This window comes from Rhinopithecus roxellana, chromosome 11 (genome assembly GCF_007565055.1).
Source record: "Rhinopithecus roxellana isolate Shanxi Qingling chromosome 11, ASM756505v1, whole genome shotgun sequence".
Lineage (NCBI taxonomy): Eukaryota > Metazoa > Chordata > Mammalia > Primates > Cercopithecidae > Rhinopithecus > Rhinopithecus roxellana.
In genome coordinates this window covers 79307540-79330726 of record NC_044559.1, presented here as the reverse complement: position 1 = coordinate 79330726, position 23187 = coordinate 79307540, and the positions used below count along the sequence as shown (strand labels likewise).

The window sequence follows — 23187 nt, the reverse complement described above, 5'->3', positions numbered from 1 at the left end:
TAGGCTTATCACGTGGTGATTCATGTTCAAGGGATTATGTTAAATTTGCAGGAGGCAAACGAACCCTTACAAAGAAAATATTTAACCAGGTTAACAAATACCTGTCGATCACCCAGTGTAAAATTTTCATCAGGGAAATTAGACAAGTGTTTATCTGTCTGTGGTTTCTAACTGAAGAATACCATGGAAGCTTTTTAGGAGCAGGATAAAAACCTTTCTTCTATTTTTACTCCTTGGTCCTCTCCTTAAGGCATACAACCTGAGTTTGACAAGGTATTTTCTTTGCTGGTAAACCACATCTTTGATCTTCGGTTAACATTATTTAGTTCCTAAATAAGTCTTAACATTCCACCTTATCCCTCCTTCTTGTAAACTCACAGGAAATTATCTTCTAAGAGAATCAGACACAAAATTGCATAACATTCACTATATCATCTAAGAGACGAAAGCTACTAGTTTCCTGCTTGAAATGAACTTATTTCATTACGAACAATTGTCAATTTTATTTTGAGCATTAGTCCCTGGAAGATTGCTTTTTAATGGAATTATTACCATCTGGCATTAGTTCTTTTTTGCATTCTAAAATAAAAACTGACTCCAAGAAAGACAGCGTCCCCTCTCTCCCATCTTACATCATCTCTGAGCAGCAGAAACAGGCTCCAGAAAAGCCTTATAATTTTTCTTTCCAGACACTATTTTTTTATAATGCTTGTAGTAGTTCACTGGAACATGCTTGACTTAACTCAGAACTTAAATTACATGGAATATGGAAAACACCATTTATCTTGTTAGATTAAAATCAGAAGTTCTATGTCCAAATTTACATGTTGTATTTTAATGGGTACTAACATTCACCAATTGAATCCTTTTTGCTCTTAAAAACAACAAGAAGTAGGACATGGAGAATGTGGAAATGGTCCCAGAAGAAAGCCCCTTGGCCGGGCGTGGTGGCTCACCCCTACAATCCCAGCACTTTGGGAGGCCGAGGCAGGTGGATCACAAGGTCAGGAGTTCAAGACCAGCCTGGCCGAGATGGTGAAACCCCGTCTCTACTAAAAATACAAAAATTAGCTGGGTGTGGCGGCGGGTACCTGTAATCCCAGCTACTCGGTAGGCTGAGGCAGGAGAATCACTTGAACTCGGGAGGCGGAGGTTGCAGTGAGCTGAGATTATGCCACTGCACTCCAGCCTGGGCAACAGAGCAAGACTCCTTCTTCAAAAAAAATAAATAAATAAATAAGAAAGCCCCTCTAGAGGAACGTCTGGGCTGAGATAGCCTAGAGAAGAGGAAGTGAGAAAGGAAAAGTGCAAGGACTTGGTCTTCCTATATTTAATGAGTGTACTTTACCAAGACAGGTGCTGTGCTAAGTGCTTTCCAACTGTTATTTTATTTGATCTTCACCATTATTCTATGAGATGAGCATTGTCTTTTTGCCATCTAATAGTGAGGCTCAGAGAGGTTGAGTGTTTTGATGAGGTCACACAGCAAACAGGTGGTGATGTTTAATATTAAACCCAGGATGACTGCAGCAGGCATATATGAAGGCATTGTGTACAAGGACATAAGTATTGGTTTTCCAGTGTTACCAAGAGCAATTTCAGAGGGATGGAGCTAAATAAGACACAAATGATTTTTTTCTTGTTTCACTTTTTATGAAGTGAATGAAGTAATATTAATTCATAATATGAAGTAACATTAGGAAAAGAGCAGAAAATATCATGTAACCCCAGATCTTAGTGGTGGTTGTTGTTGTTGTTTGTTTGTTTTTGTTTTTTTTTTTTTTTTTTTTTTGGACAGAGTGTTGTTCCATTGCCCAGGCTGGAATGCACTGGCACAATGCCAGCTCACTGCTCACTACAAGCTCAGCCTCCTGGGTTCAAGCAATTCTTGTGCCTCAGCCTCCCAAGTAGCTGGGACTACAGGTGCCTGCCACCACGCCCAGCTAATTTTTGTATTTTTAGTAGAGATGGGGTTTCACCACGTTGGCCAGGCTGGTCTTGAACTCCTGGCCTCAAGAGGGTCACCTGTTCTGGCCTCCCAAAGTGCTGGGATTACAGGTGTGAGTCACTGCCCCCGGCCCAGATCTTGGTTTCTAATACCATTCTTCAATAAAGGGAGGCAAGGTTTCTCCTAGAGTGGTTGATTCTAGGACTGGGGCAGAAAATATACAAGATGAGCCTGGAGAATCTTGTTGTAGTAAGGAAGTGCTCAAAAGAAACACAGTGATGGGAGCTGTGAAAGGAATGCAAGAGCCAACAGGAAGAGCTCCCAATGGCCACAACAATAAAATAAATAAAGTGGTATCACATTATCAATCACCCAAAGTTTTAATATTCATGAGATCATACCGATATAAGTAAATGATATGTGTAAATGATAAATAAACTAACAAATCGGGGAGAAGAGATCCATCTTCTGTGCAAAAGAGTTTCCAATAACTTAGGTAGATTCTTCACCCTCAAGGAAGTGCAGCATAACTCCCCCCGCCTTAAGAGTGAGCTGGGCATGGCGACTTTTTTCCAAAGAGTAGAGTATGGAAATGAGTTAATAATGATAGTAGTAACTGTACAGTGGCACATGACACATAGGTCCTCAGCCAGGTGATCAGTGTCAGTATCACCAGGGAGAAGTCATGCGGGTAGTGGGTGCCCTCAATATGATGTGATAAGAATGACACTTTACCTCTATGGTCTTCCTTCCCCAAATCCATAACCTGCATCTACTTATGGGAAAAATATCAGCCAAGTCCTAATTGAGGGACCTTCCACAAAATACCTGAGCAGTACTCCTCCAAACTGTCAAGAGCACCTAAAACAAGGAGAGACTATCATCGCCTAAGGAGACACGACAAGTAAATGTAATGGGAAATCCTGGAAGAGAAAAGGGACACTAGGTAAAAACTAAGAAAATCTGAATAAAATGTGGACCTTAATTAGTAATAATGTGTTAGGATTTGTTCATGAATTATGACACATATCCCAGACTAATGTAAGATATTAATAGGGAAATTTTTGTGTGAGGTATACGTTCTTTGGAATTTTCTATGAATCTAAAACTATCCTAAAATTAAAAGTTTATTGAAACAATGTATTTGAATAATTATCAAGTGACTGAGTATAACTAGCGCCCAGGGTTAGAACATTGCCAGCACCCCTAAACTACTTATTTCCCTGCCCAATTATTACCAGCTTTCCCCTAGAGAAAACTATTATAAGTTTTACAATAACATCTTGTTTTTCTTTGTAGTTTTTCTACTAATATACATTCCTAAATAGTATAGTATAGTTTTACCTGGTTTTGTAATTGACATTTACATAAATGTATGTATTTATGTATCACAAATACATATCATATGCATTCTTGTGTGTCTTGCTTACAATTTGTGTTATTCCATGTAGTTAGCTATTGCTTATTCATTTTCATTGCTGTACAGAATGACATTGCATGAATACACCAAAATCTATGCATACATTTTATTGTTGCTGGATTTTTGGTTATTTCTTGTATGGGGCTCTGAAATGGATTTTCTTACCATCAGATTTGTGAGACACTAAAATTCAGTATTTCTGGTAGACTTTTTTAAAAAAGAATATCCACGTGTGGGGCAAGGAGGTAGAACCTGCTGTTTGAAAGCAAGAATGGTAATCTTGTTCAGGGACAACAGTCTAAACTGAGGAGTGTCAACAAGCCCCATGATACTGTCGTTGCCTCATCAAAAGGCAGTAGGTGGCCCAAGTGTCTCCTGAGCATGAGAGCCTTCCTTCCTGGAGACGCATGGACCAGCCTATGTACCAGCTCCTTCACAATTTTACTCACCACTTTGCTAGTGATGTCTGTGAACCAAACAGCAGAAACCTTGATCTTACTAACAACTTCCTATGCTTTGAAAAGAATGAGACCCTTGGGCAGGTTCCTACCGAGGTGGCCATGTAAAAAAGAAGCAATCCCTTGCCTTCACTGCTCCCTGATTCTCTTGGCTCAAATAATCCAGGTTCCTAACTCAGTGGAAGGAACGTGCTAAATTTTCTATGCAGACTAGCCTTTTCTGTGTACACCTACGCACACGCACACAGAGAGTAGAAATCTAACGTTGAGTCCAGGAGAACTGTTTTGCTTTTCTGGCCACCATGACCATATTTCCCAAGGAGTGTCCTTTTTAAATTTCATTTATTTATATTTTCTGAGACAGGGTCTTGCTCTATTGCCCAGGCTAGAGTGCAACGGTGCTATCACAGCTCACTACAGACTCCACCTCCCAGGCTCCAGCAATCCTCCCACCTCAGCCTCTTGAGTAGCTGGGACTATAGGCATGCCACCATACTTGGCCAATGTTTGTATTTTTTGTAGAGCTGTGATCTCACCACGTTACCCAACCTGGTCTCAAACTTCTGGGCTCAAGCAATCTGCCTACTTTCTTTCAAAGGAGTATCTTTGAACTAATTGTATTTTATTTTTAACAGAGGTACTTCTCAAGCCAGCCGGTTAAGTCTTGTTTTTACCTATTTTAGCTCCAGTATATTCAGATCATGACTGTTGTTTATGATTTAATTGAAGGCAAACAAGCCTAACAGTGAAAATCCCAAGCTATGAAGTTAGACCAAAACCTTACCTTGGCTTGGTCTCTTCTGAGATGGGTTACCTTCAGCAAATTACTTTCCCTTTCTGAACCTTGGTTTCCTCATAGGTAGAAAAAGAATAATAAAACTTACCTTGCAAGTAGATTGGATTTAGTACGAAAAACGTACATAAAGTATTTAACACAGTTCCTGACACAGGAGGGAAAACTAATACATAATAAAGATTATTGTTGTTGAGAATAAAAATACAATAACTCATCTAGTAGTTGTTTTCTTATGCTTATGGTCAGATACCTTGCTAAAGATAAGAATACAGTTATAAAGAATATTAGAATACAGTTATAAAAAGTTACTCGAATTTTTTTTTTTTTTTTTTTTTTTTTGCTCTGTCACCCAGACTGGAGTACAGTGGCGTGATCGCAGCTCACTGCAAGCTCCACCTCCCAGGTTCAAGCAATTCTCCTGCCTCAGCCTCTCAAGTAGCTGGGACTACAGGCATATGCCACCATGCCTGACTGATTTTTGTATTTTTAGTAGAGATAGGGTTTTACCATATTGGCCAGGCTGGTCTTGAACTACTGGCCTCAAGTGGTCCACTCTCCTCGCCCTCCCAAAGTGCTGGGATTGCAGGAATGAGCCACCACACCCGGCCTCGGTTATTAAAAGTTACTATGTGCTATTTAGTATTTTGTATTTCCTATGCTAATTTGAATTCATAGTGGGATGAAAAATGAAGTCTAGTGTCAGTGAAAATGGCTTTGGGTTGTTCTCACTTTTGATTATAGGACAAACCAAATTGCTGTTTCTTTCCTTCAGGTTTATAATTGGAGATTTGTTGGATTCAGACAATGATATCTTTGAGCAATCCAAAGAATACGACTCTCATGGTTCAGAGGACTCACAGAAGGCCTTTGACCATGGGACGGAGCTCATCCCGTGGTATGTGCTGTCCATCCAAGCCGATGTGCACCAGTTCCTGCTGCAGGGGGCCACGGTCATCCACTATGACCAGGACACACACCTCTCTGCCCGCTGCTTCCTCCAGCTTCAGCCTGACAATAGCACCTTGACCTGGGTAAAGCCCACAACTGCCTCCCCAGCTAGCACTAAAGCAAAACTTGGTGTACTTTATAACACAGCTGAGCCTGGAAAATTCCCACTACTGGGCAATGCTGGATTAAGTGGCCTGACGGAAGGGGTCTTGGATCTTTTTGCAGTGAAGGCTGTATACATGGGCCACCCTGGCATTGATATACACACTGTGTGTGTTCAGAACAAACTGGGTAGCATGTTCCTGTCAGAGACTGGTGTGACACTGCTCTATGGGCTTCAGACCACGGACAATAGATTATTGCACTTCGTGGCACCAAAGCACACAGCTAAAATGCTCTTCAGCGGATTGTTGGAACTCACTAGAGCTGTGAGAAAGATGAGGAAATTCCCTGACCAAAGACAGCAGTGGCTGCGGAAACAGTACGTCAGCCTCTATCAGGTAAGGGGCGCAGCCATCCCTCTTTCCTCACTAGCGTAATACTCAAGAGCACACACTTGGTGACCAGACCACCAAGTTCATGCTCCCAGCTCCAACAGTTACTACCTGTGGTGACCTTGGGCATTTTTTACTTAACCTCTTGGTACCCCAATCCCGTTTTCTATAAAATGAAAATAATAACACCTGCTCACAGGGTGGCTGTGAGAATTAATTGAGGTGGTGGCTCATGCCTATAATCCCAGCACTTTGGGAGGCCGAGATGGGCAGATCACCCAAGGTCAGGAGTTTGAGACTGGCCTGGCCAACGTGGTGAAACCCCGTCTCTACTAAAAATACAAAAATTTGCCGGGCATGGTGGCACATGCCTGTAATCCCAGCTACTCAGTAGGCTGAGGCAGGAGAATTGCTGGAACCCAGGAGGCAGAGGTTGCGGTGAGCCGAGATCGCACCACTGCACTCCAGCCTGGGTGGGTGATAGAGCAAGACTCTCTCAGAGAAAAAAAAAAAAAGTTAATATGTGTAAAGCCACAGTATAATTCATATGTATGAAGAATAGTGTCTGCACTCATAGGTGGTCTTATTTGTATTTTGTATGAAATTTTACTTAGATTTTGTAGTAAGTGAAAAATGCTTATGTTAGCTGGTTTCTTTGCAGATGGGAGAACTACAATGACCCCAGCCACTGTTTTTATTTTATATTATATTTGTATATATTGTATTATATTACATAAAAATAGTCCCAGGGTCATTGTAGTTCTCCCATCTGCAAAGAAACCAGTTAATATAAGCATTTTCACTTACTCAAGTTTCAATGGAAAGCATTGTTATCTGAATACTTTTATTATTAGTTAGTGACTAGCTGATACATTGAAAACTGTCCCTATCAAAATTAAAATCCTGGTTCATTTCCTAACATGCTATGTGACTTTTGGAGAGTTCTTTAACTTACTGCGTACTGCTGCCTAATTGTAGAGGTGAGGGGTTAATTTCTTTAAGGTTGAAAGAAATTTTCCCAAATGTGGGATAATTCTTATGTGGAGTTCTTCTTTACTAGGTTTGTAGTGGCAGCAGCCCTTAGCGGGCAGTTTGTCACAGTCAGCTGCTTACATTGAGTGAGTTAGTCTTTCATTAACCCTATGTTATCAGGTACTCTAGCACTATAGTTTAGGGTGGCAACAGGGCTGGGCTGAATGAGATAGAAGAGACACAGGCATAACCAGAGTAGCATCCTTTGGGGAAAAGAGGGTACAGATTGTTTGGAAATTGAGTCTTAAACTCCATAAGCAGGTGACACTTGAAGTGTCATTCTCAAATGAGTTGTATCAAAGTATTCAGTTTTTCTTTGCTATGCTTTTCTATCTTCATGGCAAAAAGAAATATCTTTTGTATTGTCACAGAACAAATAGAACTACCACTTGAACAACTCAAATGGCTGATTTCATGTACTTGTCACAGTTCAAATACATTTCTGACAATTAAAAACATTTGTTGCCCCAGGAAATTAGACAAGGCACATGTAATGCCCCTTCTTTCTTCTTTCCCTACACCCATGCCGTGATTATGAGTAGAGACCATATCCTGAGTGACTAACTTGATTAATTAATAAGCAGATAGGCCTATGTACACAATTATCCTAATGTTACACAGCACAAAGCCAGTTTTAGTTAACTCATCTAAAATGGAAAACAAAATACCTGACCGTGTGTAGTGGCTCACGCCTGTAATCACAGCACTTTGGGAGGCTGAGGAGGTAGATCATCTGAGGTCAGGATTTCGAGACCAGCCTGGCCAACATGGCAAAATCCCACCTCTACTAAAAATACAAAAAATTAGTCACACACCTGTAATCCCAGCTACTAATGAGGCTGAGGCAGGAGAATTGCTTGAGCCCGGTAGGTGGAGGTTGCAGTGAGCCAAGATAATGCCACTGCACTCTAGCCTGGATGACAGAGCAAGACTCTGTCTCAAAAAAAAAAAAAAGAAAGAAAAAACAAAATACCTGCTTCCTGTTTACTCCACAGGGAGCTTTCAGTGCACTGAGCTGGGAAAGAAAAAAAAAGTCTTCAGGAGCTATTGTGAATATCAATTTTTAATTACAATTATTCCTTGGCCTTCTAGAATCAGGAAAATTCATCAAACATGGACATAGATCAGTGTTTAAGCTTAATTACAATTCCTGTCACCAAGTCTGTGTGGTTTAGTTGTTCCATTTGTCTTCTTCTCAAGCTTATAGCATAGGTCACTGAATTAATACAGAAGAGGTACTTGGTTTCTCATTTACCCTAGCACTCTTCAGCTTTTACTGAAGGATGTACCAGCTGAGACCATGAACAGCAGATTAAGAGGTAAGAGCTGCTGCTGGAACAGAGACAGAAGTGACCTAGAGAGACTCAGTCCTACCCAGCTGCAAACACAGCTCCACCCTCCCCTACTACCCCTGCACAGAACCAAGATGTTGCAGTATAGAGGCAAAACAGCTCATACTCCTCAACCACTTCTGAAATATAGGTGATGTTATTCCTTGACACTGCTCTCTCTACATGAGCCATTTACGAAGTCGGGCAACGTGCCTTAGAAACAGATACTCAAGATTTCTTTCAAAAGCAAAAAGTGGGAAAGACCAATGGACTGATCATTTTCTCATCATATAAACCAGTTCCCAAATTGACTCAGGGATCACCAAGAAGATGCTAACTTAGTACTCAGAGAACAGAATATCAAATCTTTTGTTAATGTTTAATATCTGTATTGGTGATTTATAATACCTCTTAGAAAATTAAATTCTCTCAGATGCCCTAAAGTTAAAAAAACTATTTAAATTTATCTATAAGCTAAAGAAATGTGTGAAACACTGTTTGGGTTTTTCCAAACTTCTGTTAACAGCTCTATAAGGGGATTTTTTAATCCCTAGCTTGGGAAGTGCTTATATAGAAAATAATCTTTCTGACATTAGAATTTCCTTATGTGGTAAATGTAAGTGGAGTTACTTTCAAATACTACAAGTATTTGAGTACTACTGATGGAAGTAGTAACAAGAGATAACACAAAAGACAAGAAGAAGTAATAACATTTGTAGAGAAGCCTAGGAAAAATACAGGAAAATCCAAGAAAGTAAACTGTGCAGAGATGTTGATGTGATGTGGGGTGTAGAGGAAAGACCAATATCTTGAGCTTTGGCCCAAGGTTGTCATGGACAGAATTGATGGCCTATAATCCTGGGTATTTGGAAGGAGCTCTGGGAGGCTAAGAAAGTTAAATATGGGATTACCAGGTAAATATCTTTGGTTATAAGCAAAAAACAGATTCTGACTATCTTTATGGGGGGAAAAAAGAGATTTATTTAAAGGATACAGGTTAGTTTAATGGTCTTTAAAATGTCACATGCAAAGATATGCCAAGAGGTAACAGTGCATGGATATTTTTTAAAGAATCTGTTTTCTAATCTTCAACTTTCACATAAACTGTTTTCTCCACTGCACTCCAGCCTGGGCAAGAGTGCGAGATTCCATCTCAAAAAAAGAAAAAAAAGAAAAAACAAACAACAACAACAAAAAAACAAAAACACTGTTTTCTAAAATTGAATATGTGCCTTCACTTATGGTAGTCCATCTCCCACGTTAAAAAAAGAAGGTAGGCTGGGTGCGGTGGCTCAGAGCTGTAATCCCAGAACTTTGGGAGGCTGAAGCGAGTGGATCACTTGAGGCCAGGGGTTCGAGACCAGTCTGACCAACATGGTGAAACCCCATCTCTACTAAAAATGCAAAAATTAGCTGGGTGTGGTGGTACGCACCTGTAATCCCAGATACTTGGGAGTTGAGGCAGGAGAGGCCGGGAGGCGGAGGTTGCGGTGAGCCAAGATCACGCCACTGCAGTCCAGCTTGGGCAACAGAGGGAGACTCCACCTCCAAGAAAAAAAAAAAAGAAGAAAGTATATCCTTCATCCATCCCAAACAAGTTTATTATTTTGTGTAAAACAAAAATTAAAACTACATTTTACTTCTCAGAAAGCTTCCTTTAAAAACTAAACAAAGGCATCCTTCCTTTTCCTGACCTAAACATGTTTCTGTTAGTGGTAAAGTTTGACCCATGTTGGGATGTTCTGAAATTAGAAAAATCAAAGCAGTAGAGGTTAATGGTGCCAATTATTTTACATGTAAACTATAATGGGCCTATTAAGCTTTTAAAGATGTGTTGGTTAAAATCCATAAATAAAAGTTTTACTCTTCTTTCAGATTCAGAGTATGTTATTCAAAATGGTAGTTAAAACCTATCCATTAGGTTTCATTTATGAAATGTTTACTCCAACTTGGAGTCACTCCCAGTGACTTGTTAGCAGGGACTCTCTTCAGCAGGCCTCCAGCAGGTAGACTGATCTCCAACCATTTTCATTCTCTTCATCACTGCATTCAAGAACCCTGCTCCAGGAAGGGGATTCTGATTGGCTTATTGGGATGATGTGCCAATCATTGGTCAAAGGAGGATATTTCAGCTTGATTGGCACACCTATCGAGACTATATCCAGTGGAGAAGAGACAGTTAAAGTAAAATTGGGGTATGGTTAGAGAAGGGAGAAATAGATCATGGACAGGCATAAGTCACAATGTTCCTCTATAAGAGGTAACCAAAAGGTTTCTTTGTCAAGTACCCAAGTTATTCAGCATCCTGGGATCCATAACAGGATGCAGGAAGTGGGAATGCACAAGTCATAAAATCAGTTATTAAACATTAGGCTGAAGGAGCAAGCATGCACGTGCGCACACACACACACACACACACACACACATACACACACAAAGCTTCTTTTTCTTCGCATGTGATCTGCAACAAAGCAAAATCTATCTATAAGCACTTCTTTGGAACTGCAAAGGAGAGCCAGTCTTAAATGTTTTTGAAGAGTAAAGACAGTACATTGAAATTAATTTTTAAAGAGCCCTCTTATACAATGCATGAAATATCAATATCATCTTTAGCTCATAGGCAACTTTTTGTGGTTTTATTAACTGACTTATGGGGAGAATCATTGACAATTGTTTAATAATCCCTGCTGTTACTTACAGGATGTTACAGAGAGTTGCCTTAGTAGCTACTGTGAACCATTGCCTGCCCCTTGAGTGTGTTGCTGCTGCTCATAGCATCCTAATATGTATGGTGTTCTGAGTCCCATGGGCTCCCTATCTTTGGATTTCAGCCACTCAAAAGGATGGCAGCCCAGCTATTTTAGGAGCTCCCTGGGGCCCTTCAAAGGGAATTTCATGTATGTCACACACCCTGTATTTCAAGTCAGACAGTCCCAAGCATCAAACTAGGTGAAAACCTACCTGGCAATAATGGACAAATACAACTTGATTTTACTTAGATTGATACCCTGCCCCACTCCCTTCCAAGATCTCCAAGGACCTAATTTGCAAAGTAAGTCTAAATGAATTTTCCTACAGTGGTAGTTCTGCAATTTAACCTCTATAAATGGGAAGTTTTTGTTCCCCAGTTGATATATTAAAGCATGTCACTGGAACTCAGCAGGGATGTGACCAAGACAACAGAGGACATGATGAAATTCCTGACAGAGAATCCTGTGAGTTAGAAAACAGGGCCACTTGGGTGGCCAGATCATTATTCTTCTGTGCTCTTCCACCTCTTGGAATTTTCTGGGAGACATTAATATATTTACTTCCCCATTGCTTGGTGCTTCCTATTGTGTTCACCATGTGGTTCTTTCACAGGAGGATGGACGGTATGAAGGCCCAACTTTGGCTCATGCTGTGGAGTTGTTTGGTGGCAGACGATGGAGTGCTCGAAACCCCAGCCCCGGCACATCTGCAAAGAATGCTGAGAAGCCCAGTATGCAGAGAAACAACACCCTGGGCATAAGCACTACCAAGAAAAAGAAGAAAATCCTCATGAGGGTAGAGTGTTGTTTGTTTATTAAGCATCAAACCCATCTTCCAGGACCATTGTATGGTGAACATCACCATAAACCATTTTAGGTTGTTTGAGTTGAAGACAAAGTCGGGTATAAAACAAAAGATACCAGGGATTAACACACACCTCCTTGGTGCCATGCTAGTGCCAGGAACAGCAGGGAAAAGACAAGGTCCACAAAAGGACATAGACATGTAAACAAACACAGTGCAAGCTAAAAAGAGACATTGTCGAGTCATTCAGAGTGCTGTGGGGACAGAGAGAAGGAAAATAGAGAGCTGAGGGGCAGGCACAGAGGGCTCCACAGAGCAACTGACATGCAGGTCTTGAAGAACGTGTAGGATTTCACCAAGCAAACAACATAGGAGAAAGTATCCCCAGCAGAGGAGACAGCATAGAGGCATAAAAGACAGCTTGTTCAAGGAAGCACATGCTGTTCTGGATGGCCAGAGCATGAGCACTCTGCGTGCAAGGAAGGGCTAGAAGAGAACAGAGATCACAGAGGCCCCAAATACTGTGTGTAGAGCACAATGTAAAGTATATTAGCACTATATATTATGAACTATGTAATATGAAATATCACTATGAAGTGATAATATAGTTGCTTCATGGCTATTTGTTAGTCTGTTTGTGTTGCTATAAAGAAATACCTGAGGCTGGGTAGTTTATAAAGGAAAGAAGTTTAATTGACTCACAGGTCTGCAGGCATACAGGAGGCATGGTGCCAGTATCTGCTTCTGGTGAGAGCCTCAGGAAGCTTACAGTCATGGCAGAAGGTGAAGCGGGAGCCAGCGCATGACATGGCAAAAGCGGGAGCAAGAGAGAAGGGGGAGGTGCCACACACATTTTTTTTTCTCTTAGAAGCAGGGTCTTGCTCTGTCACCCAGGCTGGAGTACAGTGGTGTGATCATGGCTCACTGCAGCTTCGAACTCCTGGGCTCATGCTGTTCTCCTGCCTCAGCGTCCCAAGTATCTGGGACCACAGGTGTGCACCACATACCTGGCTAATTTTTTTATTTTTTATAGAGACGGGGGTCTCACTATGTTGCCCAGGCTGGTCTCGAACTCCAGGCCTTAAGTAATCCTACTGTCTCAGCCTCCCAAAGTGTTGGTATTACAGGCATGAGCCACCAAACCCACCCGACACACTTTTAAATAACTAGACCTTGTGTGAAGTCGAAGCTAGAACTCACTCATCACCAAGGGAATGATCCTCAGCCATTTATGAGGGATCCACCCCCATGATCCAAACACTTCCACTAGGCCCCACCTCTAACATTGGGAATTACATTTCAACATGAGATTTGAAGGGGACAAACATCCAAACCATATCATCTATCTAGAAAAAGTGCCACTCTCTTTGCTTATGGGAGGCTTTGATGCTCATGTCAAGCTTTATCTGCTTCGCAGTTTTTTCTGTACACAGGTTCCAGAGGTTGTGTGCCGCCTCTTGTCTGCCTCCCTCCCCTGAGGAGTACTGCTGTGTAGTAAAGAACAAATGAAATATTATGACATGAGAATACTCGGTCAGCCTTAACGTAGGTCTTTACCGGTTTTACCAGGGAGAGGCAGTATTGAAGGTGGGGAGGTCAGAAAATAGAGACCTACCTGAACTAAAGCAGTGATGGGAGAGAAATACAGGCGTGGAACTATTGTGAGCTTTGTGTTCCCAGGGTGAGAGTGGAGAGGCAACTGACGATGAGATGGCAACCCGAAAGGCCAAGATGCACAAAGAGTGTCGAAGCCGGAGTGGTTCTGATCCTCAAGACATTAATGAACAAGAAGAATCGGGTAAAGCGGCATGTTTACATCTGAGATTTTTGTTTTTTAATTTTTATGGGGAAAAAAGTATACATTTGGTTTTAAATTGTGATTTAAGCATTGCAAGCATTTCTAACAAAACTCTTTGTCCTAACCAGACAATGAAACCTAAGAGGTGCTTCTGCAAGCATAGTATACTTGGAATAAAATCCCCATTAATTAACTTGCCATTACTGACAGGGAATATTAGATATACATGGTATAATTTGATGGATTAGACCAGTGATTCTCAACCTTGCCTGCATATTAGAGCTTTTAAGAAAATCTGGGGCCAGGTGTGGTGGCTCACGCCTGTAATCCCAACACTTTGGGAGGCCGAAGCAGGTGGATCACCTGAGGTCAGGAGTTCGAGACCAGCCTGGCCAACATGGTGAAACCCCGTCTCTACTAAAAATACACAAAATTAGCTGGGCGTGGTGGTGGGCGCCTATAATCCCAGCTACTTGGGAGACTGAGGCAGGAGAATTGCTTGGACCTGGGAGGTGGAGGTTGCAGTGAGCCGAGATCACGCCACTGCACTCCAGTCTGGGCGGCAGAGTGAGACTCCATCTCAAAAAAAAAAAAAAAAGAAAAAGAAAAAGAAAATCTGGTTCCTCTGTCCACATCCAAGAATAACTGATTCAGATATTCTCTGGCTGGAAGCTGGACATCTATTTATTTTTTAAGCTTCCCAGATGGTTCTAACATGTAACCCGTTAAGACCCCACCAGATTAGCCCATTCATAAAAATATTTTAGTGCTTCTTGTATAGAAACCAGCTGCATAGGTTGATTTGCTCAGATATCCAGAAGCCTCTCTGGTTTGCATTTGGTTCTGAGGGAAAGCATGATCTGAGTCATTGTCTCTTTTCTGTCTTTCATCTTCACAGAGGTGAATACCATCGCTAGCCCGCCAAACCCCCTCCCTTCCAGAAGAGCCCACTCTTTGACCACAGCTGGGTCCCCCAACTTGGCTGCCGGGACGTCATCTCCCATCAGGCCAGTGTCCTCCCCTGTGCTGCCTTCTTCAAACAAGAGCCCGTCCAGGTGGGGCCTTAACATGATAAAACAGAAGGACCCTTCACATTATCCCAGTGGTGTGGAAGGGCATATCTTTACAGTTGTCTATGGAAAGACTGTTTCACATTTTGACGTATAGTTGAACTGAAAACTGAAAAATCCCAAAATGTTAAATGATCCTAGTTTTCCCAATTTTGTACTCCTACCTTCTCATATTACTTCAGAAGTCAGTAGCAGTAACAAAACCCAAGCCATGATTCTCCAAATCTGTACTATCCAGTACACTAGCCACTAACTAGATGTGGGTATTTAAATTCAAATGTAAATTAATTAAAATTAAAGAAAATTTAAAATTCACTTCCTCAGTCACAGTAGTGATATTTCAAGTGCTCCATGGCCACAAGTAGCTGATGGTTACTGTCCCAAAGAGTGTAGATAGAGAACATTTCTTTTTATCATTGCAGAAAGTTCTGTTGGATAGCACTGCTCTAAATGAAGAAGAGAGAATAGATTGTTTTAATGTAAGCTATTCGGCCCCTTCGCTAATCGATGAAATATATTTCATACTTTTCTCATATGTAAATTACACATGTCTAGAGGAATGAATTCAAGTATCACAGCCAGTTGGATATGTTTAAGTATAATTCTAAAGCTGTTATAATCAATTATAAGTTCCATGCAAATTACCTATTTGAAACAACATCTACCCTCTCAGAAGAAGAAATGATATTAAAATGGCAGACTTCCAAAGGGAACCAGAATGCTGCTCCATCTCCCTGTATCCCACATTAAAGTTTAAGAAATGTGGAGGTTCTAGACAGAACCAAGCTAAAACAGGAACTCTTCACTTTATTACACACACACACACTCTCTCTCCCTCTCTCCCTCTCTCTTTCTCTCTTTCTCTCTCTCTCCTTCTCCCTCTCTCCACCACCCCCCCCCCCCCCCCGCCCCCAACTTTCTCCTTTTCTCTCTCTTTCTCTTGGAAGCTTGTTATTGATAAGAATCCTGGCTGGGCACGGTGGCTCTCACGTGTAATCCTAGCACTTTGGGGAGGAGAATCACTTGAGCCCCCCAGGAATTTGAGACCAGCCTGAGCAACAGAGACCCCATCTCTACAAAAAATAAAACAATGAGCAGGGTGTGGTGGTTCTCATCTGTGGTCCCAGCTACTCAGGAGGCCGAGGTGGTAGTTTCACTTGAGCCTGGGAAGTTCTGGCTGCAGTGAGCCGTGATCATGCCATTACACTCTAGCCTAGACAACAGAGTGAGAGCTTGTCTCAAAAAAAAAAAAAGAAGAAGAAGAAAAGGAAAGAAAGGAAAAAGAAAAAAAGAAAAAAGAATCCTATAGTAAGTTATCTTTTAAATAAAAATTCTTTCACAATGTGAGCTATGAACTTATAATTTATGCTTTGCACATTCACATTCTACAATAGGTGAGCATGTGTCAAGGTTATATGGGAATTTTTTGTACCACTCTTGCAACTTTTATGTAAATTTAGATTCATAGCAAAACTAAAAGTTACAAAAATCAGAATCCTGTTTATTATACTTTCAGCCTGTGTAGTATCCTGGGTAAATATCTAGGAACCTGGATTAAATGGCATTTCCCGTTTATTTCAGTCATTCATGAGCAGGAAAAGAAAGGACAGAGTAAGGGAGGAAAATATTTTAAAAAGAGAAATTGACATGCCAGATGCAAGATCAGAAGGCCAACCCCAGGAGGACAGGAATCAGCACCCACTCAAGTGTTTTAAAACAGAAAGAAAACACAAGGCAGGAGAGGAAAAATCAACTGAATGCTGTTAAGGGGGAAAGCTAGACTGAATCCTAAGTCTGGTAGTGGAAAGAGTGGACAAACAGTTTCCTAGAATCAAAGGGAGATGGGTTCCTACAGACAGTAGCTGAACCTGCAACCAGAAAGAAGCAAGACAGGACATTTACTTCTTTAGCTACAAATAATGAAGTCCCCATTTTCCTCTTCCTGCACCTCTACCCTGTGTTTCCTGCACTACACTGGGGATCAACAACCTACAACCTATGCCTACGAAATGCTATGAAGTTATCAATTTGTAGTGCTCTTTCGTTACTAAAGGTGACCTTCAGATGTCAGCACAAATTAATTTTCCATGAGTGAACATTGTTAGCAGGGTTGAGAGTCACTTCAACAGACTATATATTTTATGTTTATATTCTTAAATATATAGTTTTTAGATTATATATTTAATATACCTAAAATAGACTTTATGATATTCTCTGTACTTTCTTATATATTTGAAATATTTCAAAAAAACTTTTAAAATCCAAGACAAAAAAAATAGATCCTGTTTATTACTTTGACTACAAACCATAAACAAAACATCTCTCATACCATTGTGTCAGGAAATCAGTATAGAAAATAAAAAATGTTGTGAAACAGTAAGACTGTTCTGACTGAGTTGACTGATATTTCTACATTGAATAGATGCAGCCTTGGAAGGTGCAAATATAATTCTAGGCAGAGCTGGGTTTTTTCCGTTCTTTTTAAAATTTTTTAAAATTAGAGACAGCGCCTCACTATGTTGGCCAGGCTGGTCTTGAACTCCTGGGGTCAAGCAATCTTCCCACCTCAGCATCCCAAAGTGCTGATATTGTACGCATGAGCCACCGCACCCAGCTCTTTCCATTCTTAACCTTTTTCCGACTCACATTTTCCATTAATATTTAAAAGCTCTTCTCTGTTTTCATCTAAGGACTGGTTAAGAAAGGAATCAGACAATACACTCAAAAGTTTCTTCTTAAATGTGATTCTATAACTTAGAATATAGAAAAGAACGTGCATTATTTCCCATAGATTAAGAGTGAGTAATTTGGGGCTCTTTTTTAAAAAGACATCTTCAAAAACATTTATTTTGCCCATTGATCTGCAATTTCAAAGAACTGTTTTGATTAATAGAGGAATATTAACCTCAGCCCTGGGGCCTTATTAAATAGACTAGAAACATGTTTTCTTTTTCATATACAATATGTTTTATTTCCTCTGATACAATATAGATTAAGAGAAATGAAAAGAGAGTACCAGAAAATAGCTTCAATCTTAAATAACTTGCACTCATTGTTTTGCTCATATTGCGAATTGGAGCAACTCTGGTGGGACAGAATCACAACAGTGGCCTGCCCTTGTGCCCATGAAGGTCTGTCTTTGTTGCAGTGCTTGGAGCAGTAGTAGCTGGCATGGGCGGATCAAAGGCGGCATGAAGGGATTTCAGAGCTTCATGGTTTCAGACAGCAACATGAGTTTTGTTGAATTTGTTGAGCTGTTCAAATCATTCAGGTACAGTATATGTTTCCTTCTTATTCTTTCTCAGGCCACCCATTTCTATAAAGATACTCAATGAGAGGTGTTTTCCATTCCCCATTCAGTGTCAGGAGCCGCAAGGACCTGAAGGATCTGTTTGATGTCTACGCAGTGCCCTGCAGCCGATCTGGATCCGAGTCAGCCCCGCTCTACACCAACCTGACGATTGATGAAAACACCAGCGATCTTCAGCCTGACCTAGGTTTGTTGAATATTTTAGGATCTCCCTTTGGGACCAATCTGTCTAAAACCTAAGGTCAGAGGTCCAGTCACACAAACTCTGAGGCTGTCCCACATAGTGTGCTATTACTGCTGTGTAGGAAACACTTAAGAGAAGTTTTTTTTTGTTTGTTTGTTTGTTTGTTTGTTTGTTTGAGACGGAGTCTCGCTCCATTGCCCAGGCTGGAGTGCAGTGGTGCAATCTCGGCTCACTGCTACCTCCGCCTCCTGGGTTCAATCTGTTCTCCTGCCTCAGCCTCCGAGTAGCGGGGACTACGGGCATGGGCCACCATGCCTGGCTAATTTTTTGTATTTTCAATAGAGATGGGGTTTCACCGTGTTAGCTAGAATGGTCTCAATCTCCTGACCTCGTGATCTGTCACTTCATCCTCCCAAAGTGCTGGGATTACAGGTGTGAGCCACCATGCCCAGCCAACACTTAGAGAATTATTTTAAAGTGTCATCTGGTGTCGTGGGAGCAGGTGCTACTGGCATTTTGCACAAAGAAATTCATCATTGTGTGGTTCTGCCCATGTATTTCAGGATAGTTAACCAATAAAGCCCTCCAATCATTCTGACAACCAAAAACCCTTTCCCGACTATATTAGTCCATTTTCACACTGCTGATAAAGACATACCCGAGACTGGGTAATTTATCAGGAAAAAGAGGTTTAATGGGCTCACAGTTCCACATGGCTGGGGAGGCCTCACAATCATGGAAGAAGGTGAAAGGCATGTCTCACATGGCAGCAGACAAGATAACTTGTGCAGGAAAAACTCCCCTTTATAAAACCATCATATCTCATGAGACTTATTTGCTATCATGAGAACATTTTCACATGGGAAAGACCTGCCCCCATGATTCAGCTGCCTCCCACCAGGTGCCTTCCACAACACAGAATTGTGGGAGCTACAATTCAAGATGAGATTTGGATGGGTACACAGCTGAACCATATCACTGACCATTTTCAAATGTCTGCTGGGCATGGTGTGTGTCACAGTGGAGAACCCACAGTCTCTTCCCTGCCTACAGACAGATGTGTGTTCAATCGCAGGGCAGTAGTCTTCTGCCCTTTGACAAGGAGAGTCTTTAGTGCCTTCCACAGGGTACTTCTGTCTGAATGATTGTCCAGGATATATTTCCTACTGTGTAAACCAGAATGTCTCATTCTTCTATCCCACTCACCACCACCACCATTACTATCACCACCCATGCATTTTTCTAACCACCCATGCATTTTCAGCCTATCATTTTCCTCCTCTGTTCTTCCTGGAAACCATAAACACAAATAGAAAAAACAAAAACCTTTCCTCTTTTATGCAGTTGCTTCATAATTATTTGTAAGTTTATGTTGTCCTTGAGCTGAGACTATTAACTATTGTTCAACTTTAGTGATAAAACCTCCATAACCATGGACTAGTCAAGTAGTTACATTTTTCAAAAATTATTAGACTTTATTTTTTATTATTTTTGTTTTTATTTTATTTATCATTTTCATGTATTTTTTATTATTTAAAAATAATGTAATTTTTTGTAGAGACAGGGTCTTGCTCTGTTGACCAGGCTGCTCTCAAACTCCTAGCCTCAAGCAATCCTCCTGCCTCAGCTTCTCAAAGTGCAGGGATCTTAGGCATAAGCCTCCATGCCCAGCCTAGACTTTATTTTTAGAGCAATTTTAGGTTTATGGAAAAATGAGTGGAAAGTACAGAGTTTCAATATACTCTCTTCTGCTTTCCCATACAGACTTTCTTCTGTTAGTAATATCTGGCATTAGTGTGGTATATGTGTTACAACTGAGTTAATATTGATACATTATGATGAACTGAAGTCCATAGTTAACATTAGGATTCACTCTTTGTTTTGTGCATTCTACGGGTTTTGACAAATGTGTAATGACATGTATCCACCATTACAGTATCATACAGGATAGTTTCACTGCCCTAAAAGTTCCTTGTGCTCAACTTTTCCATCCCCCCACATCCTCCCTCCAAGTCCCTGGCAACTACTGCTCTTTTTATTATCTCCATAGTTTTGCCTTTTCCAAACTATCATATGGTTGGAATCACACAGTACATAGTGTTTTCAGGCTGGCATCTTTCACTTAGCAATATGCATTTAAGTTTCCTTCCTCCATGGCTTTTTGCAGCTTGGTAGCCCATTTCTTTTTACCCTGGATAATATTCCATTTTGTGGAGGTACTACAGTTTGTTTATCCATTCACCTACTGAGGTATATCTTGGTTGCTTCCAAGTTTTAGCAATTATGAATAAAGCTGCTATAAACATTTGTATTCAGGTTTTTGTGTGGGCTTAAGTTTTTCCATCATTTGGGTAAATACCTAAAAGTGCAATTGCTGGATCATATGGTAAGCCTATGTTTAGCTCCATAAGAAACTGCCAGACTGTCTTCCAAAGTGGCTAAAATTAAAATGGCCATACCAAAGTTGGTGTGAATGTGAAGCAATTGGAACATTGCAGGTGGGAATGTAAAATGGTACAACCACTTTGGAAGACAGTGTGGCAGTTTCTTACTAAGCTAAACATAGTCTTTCCGTGTGACCAGCAATTACACTACTTGGTATTTACCCAAACAAGTTGAAGATTTATATTCACTCAAAAATCTGCACGCAAATGCTTATAGTTACACTTCTAAATTATAGTAAAACTGTAATTTTAAGGGTATATCTTCAATCTCTACAAACATAAAAATGTGCAAGTAGTTACTCCCTAAAACCAAAGCCTGAATTTGGCCTGAAGTCCCCAACTGAACCTTCTTCTTTTTATTTATTTATTTATTTATTTATTTATTTATTTATTTATTTAGAGACAGACTCTGTTGCCCAGGCTAGAGGGCAGTGGTGTAATCTAGGCTCACTGCAACCGAGGGCAGTGGTGTAATCTAGGCTTACTGCAACCGCCGCCTCCCGGGTTCAAGCAATTCTTGTGCCTCAGCCTCCCGAGTGGCTGGGACTACAGGTGCACACCACCATGCCTGGCTAATTTTTGTATTTCTAGTAGAGATGAGTATTCACCATGTTGGCCATGCTGGTCTCGAGCTCCAGACCACAGGTGATCCACCTGCCTCAGCCTCCCAAAGTGCTGGGATTACGGTCATGAACGACCGTGCCCAGCCCTTAGTTTCCTTTATTCATTGATTTGTTTTTTATTCCTATCACTATGTGAAGCCAGGAATAAACACTTCTTTGATGGCTTATTTAGGTACATTAGTAAAGAGCTTCTCCATTTTAATAATTCCACACCATTATTTCCAAAATAAACTTTGCAAGAGATGCTGGCTATCTTGTCTATGTACTGTGGTGATTCTGTTTCAGATCTGTTGACCAGAAATGTCTCAGATTTGGGGTTGTTCATCAAGAGTAAACAGCAGCTATCGGACAACCAGAGGCAGATATCTGATGCCATTGCTGCTGCAAGCATCGTGACAAATGGCACTGGGATTGAGAGCACATCTCTGGGCATTTTCGGGGTGGGCATACTTCAGCTCAATGATTTCCTCGTGAATTGCCAAGGAGAACACTGCACTTATGATGAAATCCTCAGCATCATCCAGGTTCGTGCCTGTTTTGTGTGTGCCTGTGTGTGTGATGCCTCTGGCTATTCTAATAATTTGCTGCTAAATGTTTACTCTTTCTATACTTCTTTCCAAAGTCTTTAAATCTGGGACAGAAATAGAGTTTTGCTTTTTCTGTTTTTTTGAGATGGAGTCTCGCTCTGTTGCCAGGCTGGAGTGCAGTGGTACGATCTCGGCTCACTACAATCTCCACCTCCCAGGTTCAAGCAATTCTCCTGCCTCAGCCTCCTGAGTAGCTGGGACTACAGGTGCCCGCCACCATGCCCAGCTAATTTTTGTATTTGTAGTAGAGATGGGGTTTCACCATGTTGGCCAGGGTGGTCTCAATCTCTTAACCCCACGATCTGCCCACCTTGGCCTCCCAAAGTGCTGGGATTAACAGGTGTGAGCCACTGCACTTGACCTTTTTTGTTTTGTTTTTTTAACAAAATACCAAGTATGGGCTGGGTATCATGGCTCACACCTGTAATCCCAGCACTCTGGGAGGCTGAGGCCAGTGGATCACTTGAGGTCAGGAATTCAAGACCAGCCTGGCCAACATGATGAAACCCCATCTCTACTAAACACAAAAATCAGCCAGGGCCGTGCATGGTGGTTCACACCTTTAATCCTAGCACTTTGGGAGGCTGAGGCAGGCGGATCACCTGAGATCAGGAGTTCAAGACCAGTCTGGCCAACATGGTGAAACCGCATCTCTACTAAAAATACAAAAATTAGCCAGGTGTGGTGGTACGTGCCTATAATCCCAGCTACCCGGGAGAGTGGAGCAGGAGAATCACTGGAAAACGAGGCGGAGATTGCGGTGAGCTGAGATCACACCACTGCACTTCAGCCTCAGCAACAGAGAGAGACCCTGTCTAAAAAAAAAAAAAAATCAGCCAGGCATGGTGATCCATGCCTATAATCCCAGCTACTTGGGAGGCTGAGACACGAGAATCGCTTGAGCCTGGCAGACGGAGGTTGCAGTGAGCTGAGATGGCACCACCGCACACCAGTCTGGGTAACAGAGCGAAACGCTGTTTCAAAAAACAAACAAAAAACAAGTATGTAAGTGTTCTTTAATATATAATTAACATAGGTCCCAGGCTTTCTCTAACTCAGTAACTATTATAAGGAGTCGGTACATAATTTTTTCTTGTTATTCTAGAACATGCAACAGATTTAGTCTAGGTTTTCAACCTCATTAGTCATTAAATGAATATGTACTAGTTCCTACTATGCTGGCTCAGTT

General features: G+C 41.2%; 1 protein-coding gene across 2 annotated transcripts in view; it reads left to right on the top strand.

Moving 5' to 3' along the window:
* Nucleotides 1–23187, top strand: part of PLCE1 (phospholipase C epsilon 1) — a 274157-nt gene that overhangs the window by 189943 nt on the left and 61027 nt on the right. For both annotated transcript variants that reach the window (XM_010368132.2, XM_030940806.1), the window contains 7 exons: nt 5395–6070; nt 11791–11973; nt 13663–13780; nt 14679–14835; nt 17999–18121; nt 18211–18347; nt 21697–21935. In XM_010368132.2, coding sequence (XP_010366434.2) covers nt 5395–6070; nt 11791–11973; nt 13663–13780; nt 14679–14835; nt 17999–18121; nt 18211–18347; nt 21697–21935 — 1633 coding nt within the window. The remainder of the gene's footprint in view (nt 1–5394; nt 6071–11790; nt 11974–13662; nt 13781–14678; nt 14836–17998; nt 18122–18210; nt 18348–21696; nt 21936–23187) is intronic.